Below are 14,760 nucleotides of genomic sequence, written 5' to 3'. Positions count from 1 at the left end.
GATATAGGCCAAAACGTGGGCCCGTGAACGCCTAGATAGTGTTTTTACATTATTGGTATTGTAACGAATTTACTTGCAAATCCTCTTATTTGCAATCCTCTGCTAAGTTCGAATCACTAAACTGTTGAATAAATAACTCCAATATTGAATAATGGAAAAATGGCCTTTATTAAAATACTTCACAATAACACTCAAATTGTGCAACGAATAGCTTAATAACCAAACTGATAGCTTAAAGGAAACTGACTTTCAAAATAATAGTGCTATTGCTCGCTAGATATCGTCTTACTCGTAACTGCTTGACAATTCAAATCAAACTGAATTACTTCTTACTCGCCTGCACTGCTTTTATAGTTTACGCTGCATACTTCTAGGCTCTTCGATTTCCAGAAGTTACTAGTTGTTTCGGCTACAAAATCGCCAGCCACAACTACGTGCACAAATTATTGCCCTCTCTTGTGACCACTGAGATAAGATATATGCATGTGTTTGTGCATTGCCGCTCCGCTGCTCGTATACGTACATATGTGTAGATGCAATTATTTATTCGTTTATGTAGATACATAAAGATTGAATTATTGATGTGAATGTTTGTAGTTAACAGTCTCTCGCGCGCACATAGCCGTATAAGTAAATGCATCTGTGTGTGACATCTCTCTGGGCTGCCTTATATATGTGTATACTTGATTTGATTATTAACGTAAATACTGCTTGGCATGGCCTTAGCATCGCCTTAGTGATGGGATAACTTAGGGGTGGTAATATCCGTGACACTGCCCTCCACCTAAGTCTGATCGTCCCGATCAGACAAATCTCTCGATCTAAACGTTGCCAGCCTTTCTAAATGGACCACTTTCATTTTGGTTCGTGGTTTACCGATGGTTTGTATGCGGTACACTACATCGTTGATCCGTTTTACAACTTTGTATGGGCCTTCCCAATTACACTGCAATTTCGGGGACAAACCTTTTTTACGTTGTGGGTTGTATAACAGCACCAAATCTCCTTCCTGAAAACCTTCGGAATTAATTGCTTTATCGTATCTGGCTTTCATCTTGTCACTCATAATCTTTGTTCGTTGCCTTATCAGATCATGTATTTCTCTTAGCTCTTCTTCCAAATCACTAGTGGATTTCCTGATATTTCTCTCCGCATTGGCATCTATCCCAAACTTCAAATCAGCTGGCAGTCTAAGGTCATTGCCAAAAATTACTTTTGCAGGGGTTTGGCCCGTTGTCTCATGCACTGCTGATCGATAAGCCATCAAGAATAATGGTATGCGGGTATCCCATTCTTTATGGTACTTGTCTACTACTTTCCTTAAGTGCTCCTCCAATGTTCTATTGAATCGTTCTACCATACCATCGGATTGAGGATGCAATGCAGTTGTCCGTGTTTTTCGAATGCCCAATGACTTACACATTTCCTGGAACACAGCTGATTCGAAATTCCTGCCTTGGTCAGAATGTAACTCCATTGGTACACCATACCTTGCAACCCATTCGTTTTTAACCACTTCTGCTACTGTTTCTGCTTCTTGGTTTGGGATTGGGTATACCTCTGGCCATTTACTGAAATAATCCATAACCACCAGTACGTATTTGTTTCCGCGGTTACTAGTAGGAAATGGACCTGCGACATCCATGGCGATCCTTTCAAATGGCGCACCTGAGTTATATTGCTTCATCTGGCCATGACTTCGTGTTCTGGGCCCTTTCGCTCTGCTGCAAACCTCGCAGTTCGCAATCCACTCAGTGACCGACTGACGGCAACCAACCCAATAGAATCTCTGTTTAATCTTCTCGAGCGTCTTCGTGATTCCAAGATGACCTCCGCTTGGACCATTATGCAGCTCGCTGAGCACGTCAGGAATCCTCTTTCTGGGAACAACTATCAGTTTATTCTTGTATTTACCATCCTCACTCTCCCATACTCGATGAAGGCAACCGGATATCAATTCTAGACTGTTCCACTGTGCCCAATATGACTTCGCAATGGGACTCTCTGCTGACATCTCTTCTCTGTTTGGTCTTTCATTTCGTTCGAGCCCTTGCATAACACGTGACAGATCTGCATCTTCTAGCTGGCACTTTCTTAGCTGTTCCTTGTCCCATTCATCTGTACATGTTATATTCATTAGCCGGACATCTATAATGTCTTCTTTAGCCTCGGCTTTTGAACAGTGCTTGCATTCCAAACTACATGGTCTTCGTGACATTGCATCAGCATTTCCATGGGTACTACCTTTTCGATGCTCAATGGAAAAGTCGTAGCTTTGTAGTCGCTCGATCCACCGTGCCAATTGTCCTTCCGGATTACGGAACTGCAGAAGCCATTTCAACGCTGCGTGATCTGTCCTGACACGGAATCGCTGGCCGTAGAGGTATTTGTGAAAATGTTTGACGCACTCTACCAATGCCAACAGCTCTCTCCGCGTAACGCAGTAGTTCCTCTCTGGTTTTCCAATCGAACGGCTGTAATATGCAACTACCTTCTCCTGTCCATCGGCCAGTTGTGATAAAACGCCTCCTATAGCATATCCACTCGCATCTGTATCTAGAATAAATGTTGCTCCTGGAATCGGATATGCTAACATTGGGGCAGTGCACAAACGCTCCTTCAATGTTTGGAAAGCCACTTCTTGCTCCTTCTTCCATTCAAAAGCTTTGTTTTTTCTTGTAAGCTCATGGAGGCTATGGGCTACGCTGGAAAAATTTGGTACAAATCGGCGGTAATATGTGCACAGCCCAAGAAAACTTCTCAATTCATGTAGGTTCTGTGGTCTTGGCCAATCCTTTACAGCCTCTATTTTTTCGTTCGCAGTGCAGATGCCCTCTGTCGTTACCTTGTGACCCAAATAATTGACTTCCTTTTTAAACAGCGCACACTTTTTGGGACTTAACTTCAGACCAGCGCCAGCTATTCTCTGGAAAACTTCCTCCAAGTTCTTAAGATGTTCATCAAAGTTCTTGCCCAATACGATGATGTCGTCCAGGTACACCAAGCATGTTTTCCAATGTAGTCCTTTCAGTACCTGGTCCATGAGTCTCTCAAAAGTAGCTGGTGCATTACATAGTCCAAAGGGCATTACTGTAAATTGCCAAAGACCATCTCCGACGCTGAAGGCTGTTTTCTCTTTGTCTTCTTCCTTTACCTCCACTTGCCAGTAGCCGCTTTTCAAGTCCAGTGTGGAAAACCATTTCGTACCAGAGAGCGAGTCCAGAGTGTCGTCAATTCTTGGCAATGGGTAGCTATCCTTTTTCGTAACGTCATTCAACTTCCGGTAGTCCACGCAAAACCTCATTTTTCCATCCTTCTTCTTTACAAGTACTACCGGTGAGCTCCAGGGACTAGCTGATGGTTCGATGACGCCGCTGTCGCTCATTCCTTGTATAATTTGACTCACAACTTGCCGCTTCGCCAGTGGAACACTACGTGGAGCTTGACGGATCGGCCTCGCATCTCCAGTGTCAATTTGATGTTTCACAACGTTGGTGCGGCCTGGTTTAGAACCATCCTGGTCAAATATGTTCGCGTACTTTAGGAGCAGTTGTTTTGCCTTACTCTGATATGCTTCCTCTAGCCCCTGCGTCCATGCCGTGATGTCATTTGAAAGATTAGTATTACTGGCTGAAACGTGTTCCTGGAGCTGTTCACAGTTAATAATTACTTCAGCCTCTTGGCATTTTCCCAAAATAGCTCCTTTAGTCAGTTTGAGTGGTGAATTGAACTCATTGAGTACTCTTACCGGAACACGTCCATCTTGTTTTGTCATAGCCAGGGTTTTTCCTACAAGTATGTTCAGTGTTGATCTGTTTGCTGCTTCGACAACCCACAATTTGTTTGTCCCACAATCTCCATCAACCTTTGCCCAGATGACTGCTTCGGATTTTGGTGGTATTCGCTGACTCTCTTCCACCAGCACTCGTTTACTGCTGAACCCTTTTTCCAAACTGAAGTTAAGTGGCACATCTTGGTTCTCATAATGCATCACCCTTCTCTGCATATCGATCTTGATGTCATGGTCAACCAAGAAATCCACTCCCAATATAACTTCATCAACGATCTCCGCCACAACGAATTTGTGTAGAACCATGACCTTCCCAATTAGGACTTCACATATTACTTCTCCCTGAACTTGGTTATATTCGCCTGTGACCGTACGCAACCTCGCTCCAGGTAATGACTTTATTCCCCTGTAGACCAAATCAGATCGAATCAAGGAATGAGATGCCCCCGTATCTACAGTCAGTACACGCTCTTTACCATCCACATTCCCTCTGATGGTAAGACTGCTTGATTTCCTTCCAATCTGCGACACAGATATCACAGGACATTCAACAGCCGGGGCAAGTTTTCGTTCTTTACTTTCGACACGCTCTTGCTCATTTCCGCCAGCTTTGCGTTTACGGCCACCCACATTGTTGGAACTATTAGGACCAAGATCGCAATGACGTGCAATGTGACCTGGGTTGCCGCACTTGAAACATTTAATAACTCCGGCATTCTTCTGTTGAGATCCCCTTAGTGCTTCCAAAATTGTGTCTACCCACTCCGGCCTTTCTACTTCCACACGATGAGCTTTGTACGCTGGCTTACTCAAAAGTGAGGCTGTTTCCTGAGTCAGTGCATGCGATACCGTTTCAGCAAACGTTAGTTTTGGATTCGCATATGTAGCCCGCTTCGTTTCCACATCTCGTATGCCATTTATGAAGCTCTGGATTTTTACCCTTTCAGTGTATTCCACGGGTGCGTCTGCATTTGCAAGATGAGCCAATCTTTCAATATCTGAAGCAAACTCCTGCAATGTCTCATTTGCTTTTTGGTAGCGGTTTTGCAACTCAATTTGGAATATCTGTTTCCTATGCTCGCTTCCGTAACGTCTCTCTAAAGCGCTCATCAATGTTTCGTAGTGGTTCCGCTCGTACTCTGGGATGGTCTGTAAGATTTCCGCGGCAGGCCCTTTCAGTGCCACGAACAGAGCTGCAACTTTATCTTCAGCATTCCATTGGTTCACTGCTGTGGTCTTCTCAAACTGTAGCTTAAAGACCTGAAAAGGAACAGAACCGTCAAAGGATGGTGTCTTTACCTTTGGATTACTCGCTGAAACAGCTGGGCGGTTTAGTTGTAACTGATCCATACGACCTTTTAACGCTTCTATTTCGGCATCAATTTTGTCCTCGAGTTGTAAAATTTTTGCATCCTGTTCTTCCAGTTTCACAAAGAGCTGTGATGATACCTGTTCCGAAATTTGTGCCGACATTTCAGATATACGTGCCTCTTGCGCTTCCAGTTGAGATGCCAAATGTGTCTTCTGTTCTTCCAATTGTGATGTTATACGGGTTTCCTGCGATTCCAGTTGGGATACCATATACGTCTTCTGTTCTTCTAGTTGAGATGACATATACTTTTTCTGTTCTTCTAGTTGAGATGCCAGTTGAGATGTTATATCTGTCTTTTGCGATTCCAGTTGAGAAGCCACTGTCGATGTTTGAGCAGATATTGCAGCCAAAATCATGTTCAAATCTGTGCTGGTAACCGTCTGCGATGTTTCGTTTTTCTCTTCAATTTTTGTTGTCTCCTCCCCATCAAGGTGAAAGACATACTCTTCCACATCAATTCCTTCTGCTTCCATTGCCTCTCGTAGCCGTGCCTGAAGTTCAAGTTTAACGCCGCTTGTATTCAATCCACGGGTTTCCAACTCCTTCTTTAGTTGCTGGATCTTCAATTCACCGAACTTTGCCATGTCCTTGTTGTCCTTTGGAATTTATTCAACAATTCCTCTTCTGACACCAATTGTAACGAATTTACTTGCAAATCCTCTTATTTGCAATCCTCTGCTAAGTTCGAATCACTAAACTGTTGAATAAATAACTCCAATATTGAATAATGGAAAAATGGCCTTTATTAAAATACTTCACAATAACACTCAAATTGTGCAACGAATAGCTTAATAACCAAACTGATAGCTTAAAGGAAACTGACTTTCAAAATAATAGTGCTATTGCTCGCTAGATATCGTCTTACTCGTAACTGCTTGACAATTCAAATCAAACTGAATTACTTCTTACTCGCCTGCACTGCTTTTATAGTTTACGCTGCATACTTCTAGGCTCTTCGATTTCCAGAAGTTACTAGTTGTTTCGGCTACAAAATCGCCAGCCACAACTACGTGCACAAATTATTGCCCTCTCTTGTGACCACTGAGATAAGATATATGCATGTGTTTGTGCATTGCCGCTCCGCTGCTCGTATACGTACATATGTGTAGATGCAATTATTTATTCGTTTATGTAGATACATAAAGATTGAATTATTGATGTGAATGTTTGTAGTTAACAGTCTCTCGCGCGCACATAGCCGTATAAGTAAATGCATCTGTGTGTGACATCTCTCTGGGCTGCCTTATATATGTGTATACTTGATTTGATTATTAACGTAAATACTGCTTGGCATGGCCTTAGCATCGCCTTAGTGATGGGATAACTTAGGGGTGGTAATATCCGTGACAGTATCAAATTGAAGCTGTTGATGAGTGCTTTAGTACAGGGTAGGTTTCATACCTATTGGTGACTAAGAATCTCGAGATATAGGCCAAAACGTGGATCAAGGTAACACTAGGATGTGTTTTTACATTATGGATATGAAATTGAAGAAATTGAAGCTGTTGATGTGTGCTTTAGTACAGAGTAAGTTTTATGCCGCTGGGTGACTAGGTTCTCGAGATATAGGCCAAAACATGTATCCGGATACCCCTAGAATGTGTGTGTATTATGGTTATGGTTTATTCATTTTTCTTCTTTTTTCGTAAGATAGTAACTTAAGTTAACATCATTCAGATTGAAATATAAGAAAAAAAGGTAAACCATTCTGTAAAATATGATATAATAGTGTTGAATGCTATAACTACATAAATTATTAAATCTAATGTGTGGGGTTACATGGCACTTAAAAAGCAATTAAAATTAGTATGTATGTATATTGCGAAATAACAAATATCAAATGAAAGCTGTTGCTGAGAGCTTTAAAGTAATTTTCATTGTTATATTCGATTTAGTCGCATCAACCTGGAAAACTGATAAATATGCATGCGAAGCCGAAATAAAGACATGAATTAAAAATACCCACATACCTTTTTATATACGTCCTATTCGATTTGCCTATATTAGTATTTACGATGCTGTTTTCCGGGAAGTAGACCAGAGACGGACTGGGATTAGGACTAGGACTGGGCTGAGACTGGGACTCGGAGTGTGACTGGGACTGAGACTCGGAATGGGACTGGAAAAAGATGCATACCACCCTCTGGGGCTGGCAATAACATACGAAGAAGAATGAGAAAAACTTGAGAGAAGAGAAAAGAGAGAAGGAGACTGAGAAAGAGACAGAATGCACATTTAAAGTCTGTGCACACTAGGCGACGCGACACGTACAGACACGTTCCACAAAATATTCGCGGCATTTTTGCCTAAAGCGCCAAATACACGACACGAACATTTCCGCGAACATTCCCGTTATGTCATGTTTCTGCGACCTTTTCTGTCGTGTATGGTGGTGTTTGCAAGTTCGCGCAAATGTTCGCCAAAAATCAAAATATTTTAATTTTTGGCGAACATTTGCGCGAACTGTTCGTGCGTGTATGGCGAAATAGCTCATAATCGTAGTAATTTCTGAACGGAACAGACGTGCGCGGATAAGTAAAATGGACAATAAAAAATTTCTGAGTGAATTTATTGAAATGTATAAATCTTTACCATCATTGTGGCAAGTAAAAAGCAAAGATTATTGTAATAGAATTAAAAAGAATATTCTTTTTTTGCGATCTTCTCTCTTTTTTTACGCTTAATTGCCACAGCGAGGCGAGCAATATTGCTGCAGCACAATTGTTGTCCGTATTCATCGCTGTCTGAAAGAGAACTAATGTTCGGCCAAAAAATCGTATGGTGTATGGCCAAAGCTGTGAACAAGATTGCGGAATGTTCGCGGAAATGTTCGTGTCGTGTATTTGGCGCTTATTTGGCCAACTTGGTCGTGTCGTGTCGCCCGACTGTCGCTAAGTGTGCATGGTTCCATAAGAATACATGCAAAAAATATTTTGTCGGTACGTGTCGCGTCGCCTTGTGTGCACGGACTTTTAAAAGAAAAGCTGATTTGAAACACAAATGGGCGATTCATGGCACTTCAATTTAATAACCGCGAGCAAAAAACAAACCTTCCATTCTCTGGCCATTCGCGACAGCCGTTCTCCCTGTCAGCTATTATTTGAAGGTAGGTATGGCAATGGAGGAATAGAAAGATTTTTCACTTGTATGAATTGTATATGTTTATGTTTATTAAGTCTATGAAAGAATCTTACGGACTAGATACAAATGAATAGAAAGATATAAAAACTATATAGTCAAACTTATATATTAATTACCGTGTAAATAATAAAAAAGAAAAAGGATAACAATGAGATGAATAAATAATAAAAATAAATTACAGCCACAAATCCAGAGAAGACTTGAACGTACTTCTCGACAAAAAGAAATCAAGAAGGAAACTCCCTGAGAGTCTATTAAATACGGTAAGTGCGCGGAAAATCGGGTCAAACATGCAATAGTTAGCTCTACCGACACGCACTAGGTACATTAAAATTAACTTTAACTAGAAGAGCTGAACAATCCAAAGAGCCAGTGATGAGATCATAAACAAACATTAGTAGATGCGCAGCTCTCCGGATTTCAAGAGACTGGAGATTGATAAGCATGCATCGCGAGTAATAGGATGGGGTTGGATCGTCAAAGTTAATAGAAGTTAAGCAAAATGTAATGAATTTCTCTATTCTGGCAGAGTGGCCACTATAGATGGGATTCCAGACATTTGAGGCGTATTCTAATTTTGAGCGAACTAAAGAGATAAAAAGTGCCTTCCTGGTATAGGGATCTTTGAAGTCTTTTGCATATCTGCGAAGGAAGGCAGGGTTTCTGTAAGCCTTCGGAAGGACATAACAGATATGACTAACGAAGGAGAAAGAGGTTTCGAAGACAACACCTAGATCAATAACTTCTCTGACAGAAGCCAGTGGAACACCTGAAATACCGTAGGGCGTGGTATGCAGGGTAGAGGACTTGGAAAAAGACATTTGAAAGCATTTTTTGACATTTAAGTAGAGACTATTGGCATTACACCAAGCAACAAGATTATTTAGATCATTTTGTAGGAGCACTGCATCTGGCGGGCCATTAATTCTACGAAAAATCTTAAGATCGTCTGCATATAAAAGGAAATCAGACGAATTAAAGCAGGAACCAATGTCATTAATAAAGAGCACAAATAAAAAGAGGACCAAGAATGCTACCCTGAGGTACCCCGGATGTTGCCAAGAAGGGTTGGGACTTACAGTCTTCAATTTCGACGCACAAGGACCTATTCGACAAATAATATTTTAACCATGATAGGAAAACAGAGTGAAATCCAATGGATTCCAGTTTAAATAATAAGATTTTATGCGATACTTTATCGAAAGCCTTCGTGAAATCGGTGTATACAGTATCTACCTGGCAACCGTCCTGAAATGCAGAGATGCAGAAATCAGAAAACGACACTAGGTTCGTAACAGTCGAGCGACCGGCCACAAACCCATGTTGGCACGGCTCAATGACGCTTTTGATGACAAAAGTTAGCTTCTCTTTTATAATTTTCTCAAAAAGCTTCGAGCAAACTGTTAGTTTGGCGATAGGCCTATAATTAGAGACGTCATTTTTATTGCCAGCTTTAAAGATTGGACAAATGGAACTTTTTTTCCACCTATCGATAAAAGTTCCGGAAGACAGGGATAAATTGAATATATGCCGAAGAGGTATGCACAAAGATAAACTACAGAACTTCAGGACAAAGGCACAGAGGCCGTCACTGTCACATTTTAACGAGGGTTTAAGGGAGGACATAGCATTGCTGACGTCATCGCCGGAGATCACGAGTGAGCCAAAATCTAGACGATCATAGAGCCCGGATCGCGAATAAGAGTCATTCAGATCTACAGTAGCATCATGAAAGTTTGATTTAAAGAAATCAGCAAACAGCTCAACTGTTTCTGGTAGGGACTGGGAGCGTACACCATTAAAGCTCATGCAGATCTGTATATTCGTCGAACCACGTTTGGATCGGATAAAGTTCCAAAAGGCTTTGGGATTTTCTTTAAGCTCATTTTCGAGCCTACCCATATAGCGATTGTAAAGGAATTTGTCAAGGACATTAAATTGACGCACACTGGTAGTGAACTGTTCTCTGAGAAGGATATTATCTGAATCTGCCTTGAATAAGTTATTGAGTTTGTTACGCTTATTTTTCAACCTCTTAAGAGTTTTATTATACCATGGTAATTTATGAAGCCTGGGCCCAAAACGAGGCACAATACTTTGAAATGTTTCAGTCAAATTCGATAAGAAAATATCATAACAAACACTGACGTCATTAGAGGGAAATATGTTTTCCCAGTTAATTTCAAATAATACATTGTTCAGCTCGCCGAAATCAGTAGATCGAAAGTTGAAAGGGGAATTATCTAAACCAGGTGATGTAGGGATAGCATCAAAGTTATGTAGATGAATAGCTATTGGTATATGATGCCTATCAGATAGACATACAGGAAAAGTACTCTCAGAGAGTTGATATATTAAATTCTCGTCGACGAATATAAGATCAAGTAACCTCGAGAGAGTATTAAATAAATTATTGATTTGAATCAAATTACAACTGAAGGTATTATCTATGAGGCTAATTTCATTAGAACGCGTGACATTGGTAGGTGTCAAAATTCCATTATATTGAAAATCTGACCAGACAATATCTGGTAGATTGAAGTCTCCAAGTATACAGAAGTTGGCATCAGTATGAGTTTCGCATAAATTAACAATGTTCTCCACATGACCATTATATAAGCAATCACCACTATTGGGCGGTATATACGAGCAACAAATGAAAGTAGAGCCAGAACTGGAAACACAGACACACAGCTGATCGAGCAGCGTATCCTGATTATGTAGTTGAAACTTTAATGAATGCAGGCTTCTGTTAACTGCAATTAGGACACCACCACCTTTCCTTTGACCGGTGTTCGCGAAGTCTCTGTCTTTACGGAAAGTTAGGAATAACTTAGGGTCAAAGTACTCATCATCAAAGAAGTCTTCGTTGAGCCACGTTTCAACGATGACATATACGTCGTAGTCCAAACGAGACGTAGCTAAAAGAAAGTCTTTAGATTTGGTGCGCATGCCGCCAACATTTTGAAAGTAGACTCTCAGAGATGCACCCAAGATGAAGTTTGGGATGTCATAAGTGTTGCAATACATATCACTAGGTAATCCTACGACACAATTTGGTTTCCTCCGTTTTTTGGAAAAAAACGAAAAGGCTTTACAGTGACGTTAGAGGGCCACAAAGCAGCGTCGAATAGCTTGTTATAATCAGCTGATAGCACACGCACTTTAAAAGAAACCCTGACCAAGGAGTTGATGTCAGCATCCCGCCTCACCAACTTAAAACAAGCCAAAGCAGAGGCATCGATTTTAATGTGTTCAGATATGTATTTGACAATTTTTTCCTCTGTAACTGAAGGCTTGAATGAAGATAAATGAATCCACTTGTATGGTACAAAGACATCTAACTCAGCATTCTTGTTATTGCCACTAACTACTGATGAATACACGACTTTTTCTTTTGGTGCATTTATGCTAGGCTTCACTGTAATGTGGGCATTTGATGGCAGAGGTGATTTATTAAGAGCGCTGGCAGCAGCATTGGCGTATGATGTAGCGGAAGAAGAAGAGGGCACGGTGCTAGTATTTGATAACTCACTGTTAGTGGCAATCGACGGATTGCTTGAATTTTTCATATTTCTTCTCTGCTTGGAATTGGCAATAGACTTTACCTTAGTTGCTGCTGATGTATTTGTAGGAGTATTATCGTTATTGATAGTGAGAGTATTTGACACGAGTGATTGCGTATTAAATGCAAGTGTAGAAGTAGAAATTGTAGATGCCAATGCACAGGTAGAAGTAGAAATGTTATTAGTGAGAGACTTTGATAATTGTGTTTGTTCATTTGTATGTGTAGGTGTGGATGGATGTTGAGAGATTAAAACAGTAGATTGATTACTTGAGAAAGCGTTTAGCATATCTGATTCGTTAGAATAAGTAGATGTAGACGAAGAAGAAAATGTAGGCAGAGCACGACTATTGTTGGAAGAAAGACCGTTTGATATTTGCACAGGATTTGATTGCAAACTGGCGAAACATGAGTTGTTGTTGTGTATGATAGGATTAGACGGGAAAGTTGACGCATTGTTTTTGTTGTTGACATTCGGAGAATTGACAATGAAGTAAACTGTTGACGCAACGTAAGCGTCAAAACGACGCAAAAGTCGAAGATGTCTGTTGACTCTTGATTTTCTAGGTAAATTCTAATTAGCGTCGGCATTGGAACCTTTACCATTATTATTGACCAAAGCAGGTTACTGCAGTATGCTGGTATTTATAGTATCGAGTGGATACCTACTAGAGATATACGCCGCCGATAAACGCCGCCGCCGACGCCGATTTTATTCGTTTTTCGCACGCCGCCGCCGAATGTCAAAAATATCGGCGCGGTACTATATTCTCTACTCATTTAAGACTGTTTAGGCCATTTATTGTTCATGTCGAAAATTGGTTGGATATGGCCGAAAGTGGTATCAACGGATGCGCATCACTGCCAGTTATAAGAGACTGTTCATAAGTTATTAAAAAAAAACAGGCGCTTTCGATGTCAGCTTAACACGGACTTTGCATCAACCAATTCACCAAGTTATTAAAACAAAACACTAAAAGAAAAGTTTTATAATAAATTAATATGCTCACTTTGCATATTTTTTTCAAAAAATTAATAATTAATAATTAATTCTAATAAAAGGACCCAAGGCGAACAATTTTCAAATTGTCCTCATGTTGTTAAAAAAAACCAAAATACACAAAAAAGGTGCCGATTTAAAAAAAAAAAATTATATTGCGACTGGTTGAAAGAATAAGCTAAATCAGTGATGCAAAGTCCTTTAGTAGGTTCTAGGCGCATAAACGCTCCTTTGAAATGATTTTTACCTCATACTTAAGTTGAGGATATATGTACGTATGAGAAGGATTTGAAAGATAACTTGGCTTACATTTAAACACCTGTTGTTTATTTGCGAAACTATACAATAGCGTCTCAAATGTTTATTTTGATTTTCACTCTTCATCCTTCAACACCCAAGTCTCCCGGTTTGACATTTCTTAAAGTTGGCGGCCCTTATGCAAAACTAGTCCCTTGGAGTGAATAACATTGTTTATAGCCTACCAACCAAGTTTCAATACAACCTACGCGTTACGGCTCCTTTTACAAATGTGAATACGTAGGCACATATATTAACCAGGTGAGGCTTTGTCCTTCGCAAGAACACTCAAAGTGGTGAAGCAAGAGCTTTCCCAAGACAGTCGGACTAATGACCGTGTGTGCTACTACCCTAACGTAGTGGACAGTCGAACTAGTCTGAAACTTGAAGCTACGCGGTCATCCATTCTAAAATATCGTTTTCAATTAACGAATACTATTGAAATCAATGTTGTGAACACAGACGTCTGCAAAATTTGAGCTACAATTTAAAAGTTGTATACAGGGTCCTTGTAAAATTTTAATTTGTAGATGCGCCGAGGATTATACGACTTTCAGCCATGAGTTACGCAATGACATCCACTTAGACTGCTTATGATTTCGAGGGCGGCATCCTTGGCCGAATAGTTACACCCTAACGTTTCAAGGTGTTTCTCTGGTATATCTCGGCAGCATAGCGCGACAAAAACATCCATTAGAAAGTCTTCGGAACTACACCTAGAGCTTCTAGGAAAGTGACGTCGACGAAGGTACATATGAGTTCGAAGTCGCAGTCCTATAGCTTCTGTGCTGGCATATTGTGAGGGTCAGGAGGCGTCGTAGCGACTGGTGGTCGGGATTGCTACTGTTCGCACATCGGGAATTGTAGCTCCTAATCATCGGGAATTGTAGCTCGAAAAAACTGGATGCGCCCTGTACCACGAGAGTCATGAGTATTAATAGACCATGAATAGCAACCGTAAGTCGCCTTTGTGCGTGACCGCCAAGGAGCCACTAATGATTATGTCGGCGCGCCGCCCACGCCGCCGCCGCCGGTTATAATAGAGCCTACGCCGCCGCCGCCGATAAAGTGATCGGTGTAAACCTCTAATACCTACGGCCGCGTAATTATTAGTTCCATTTGTTTTTGTTTTAATACAAAAAAAAAATTATTTAGTTTTTTTTTTTAATTTATTTTTTTATGAATATCAATATAGCAATATTTACAATTTGCAATCGCTTACATGTCTAAACTTGCTCGGCTTAGGCGAATGTTGTCATAATAAAATACGGTTATGTAAGAGTTTGTTTAAATTCTTAGTAACTATTGTAATAACGATTGAATATAATTTGCTTAATATCATCACGAAACTTTGCCTATTTATTAGGGCATTCAACGAAATGCATAATTGCCCTGGTAAACCCGGCGAAGCATACAAACCTTATAATTTTGTACAGTTTGTCGGTATACTTGTGAGGTTTACACGATAACACGGCGTTTGCGTTTTTAGACGAATACCCACGAAAGTAAATGTTTGTTGGCTCAAATTGTTGATTTGGTGTTATAGTTTGGTGTAGTTACTAAAATTAGGCAACTAAAGGTAAGTGACCTGCCAA

At 40.5% G+C, this 14,760-nt stretch overlaps 1 protein-coding gene across 1 annotated transcript; it reads right to left on the bottom strand.

The window, feature by feature from the left end:
- Positions 1–4,837: 4,837 nt before the first annotated feature.
- LOC137249433 (pharyngeal muscle protein 2-like) lies at positions 4,838–6,502 on the bottom strand (the record flags this gene model as incomplete). Its single annotated transcript, XM_067780918.1, has 1 exon — positions 4,838–6,502. A coding segment is annotated over exon 1 (909 nt), but the record flags the coding sequence as incomplete, so codon positions are not given.
- Between the last annotated feature and the right edge of the window lie 8,258 nt (positions 6,503–14,760).

Source organism: Eurosta solidaginis, chromosome 4 (assembly GCF_040869045.1).
Source record: "Eurosta solidaginis isolate ZX-2024a chromosome 4, ASM4086904v1, whole genome shotgun sequence".
Lineage (NCBI taxonomy): Eukaryota > Metazoa > Arthropoda > Insecta > Diptera > Tephritidae > Eurosta > Eurosta solidaginis.
The sequence above is the reverse complement of the archived record's forward strand: the minus strand, read 5'-3'. Positions and strand labels throughout refer to the sequence as shown.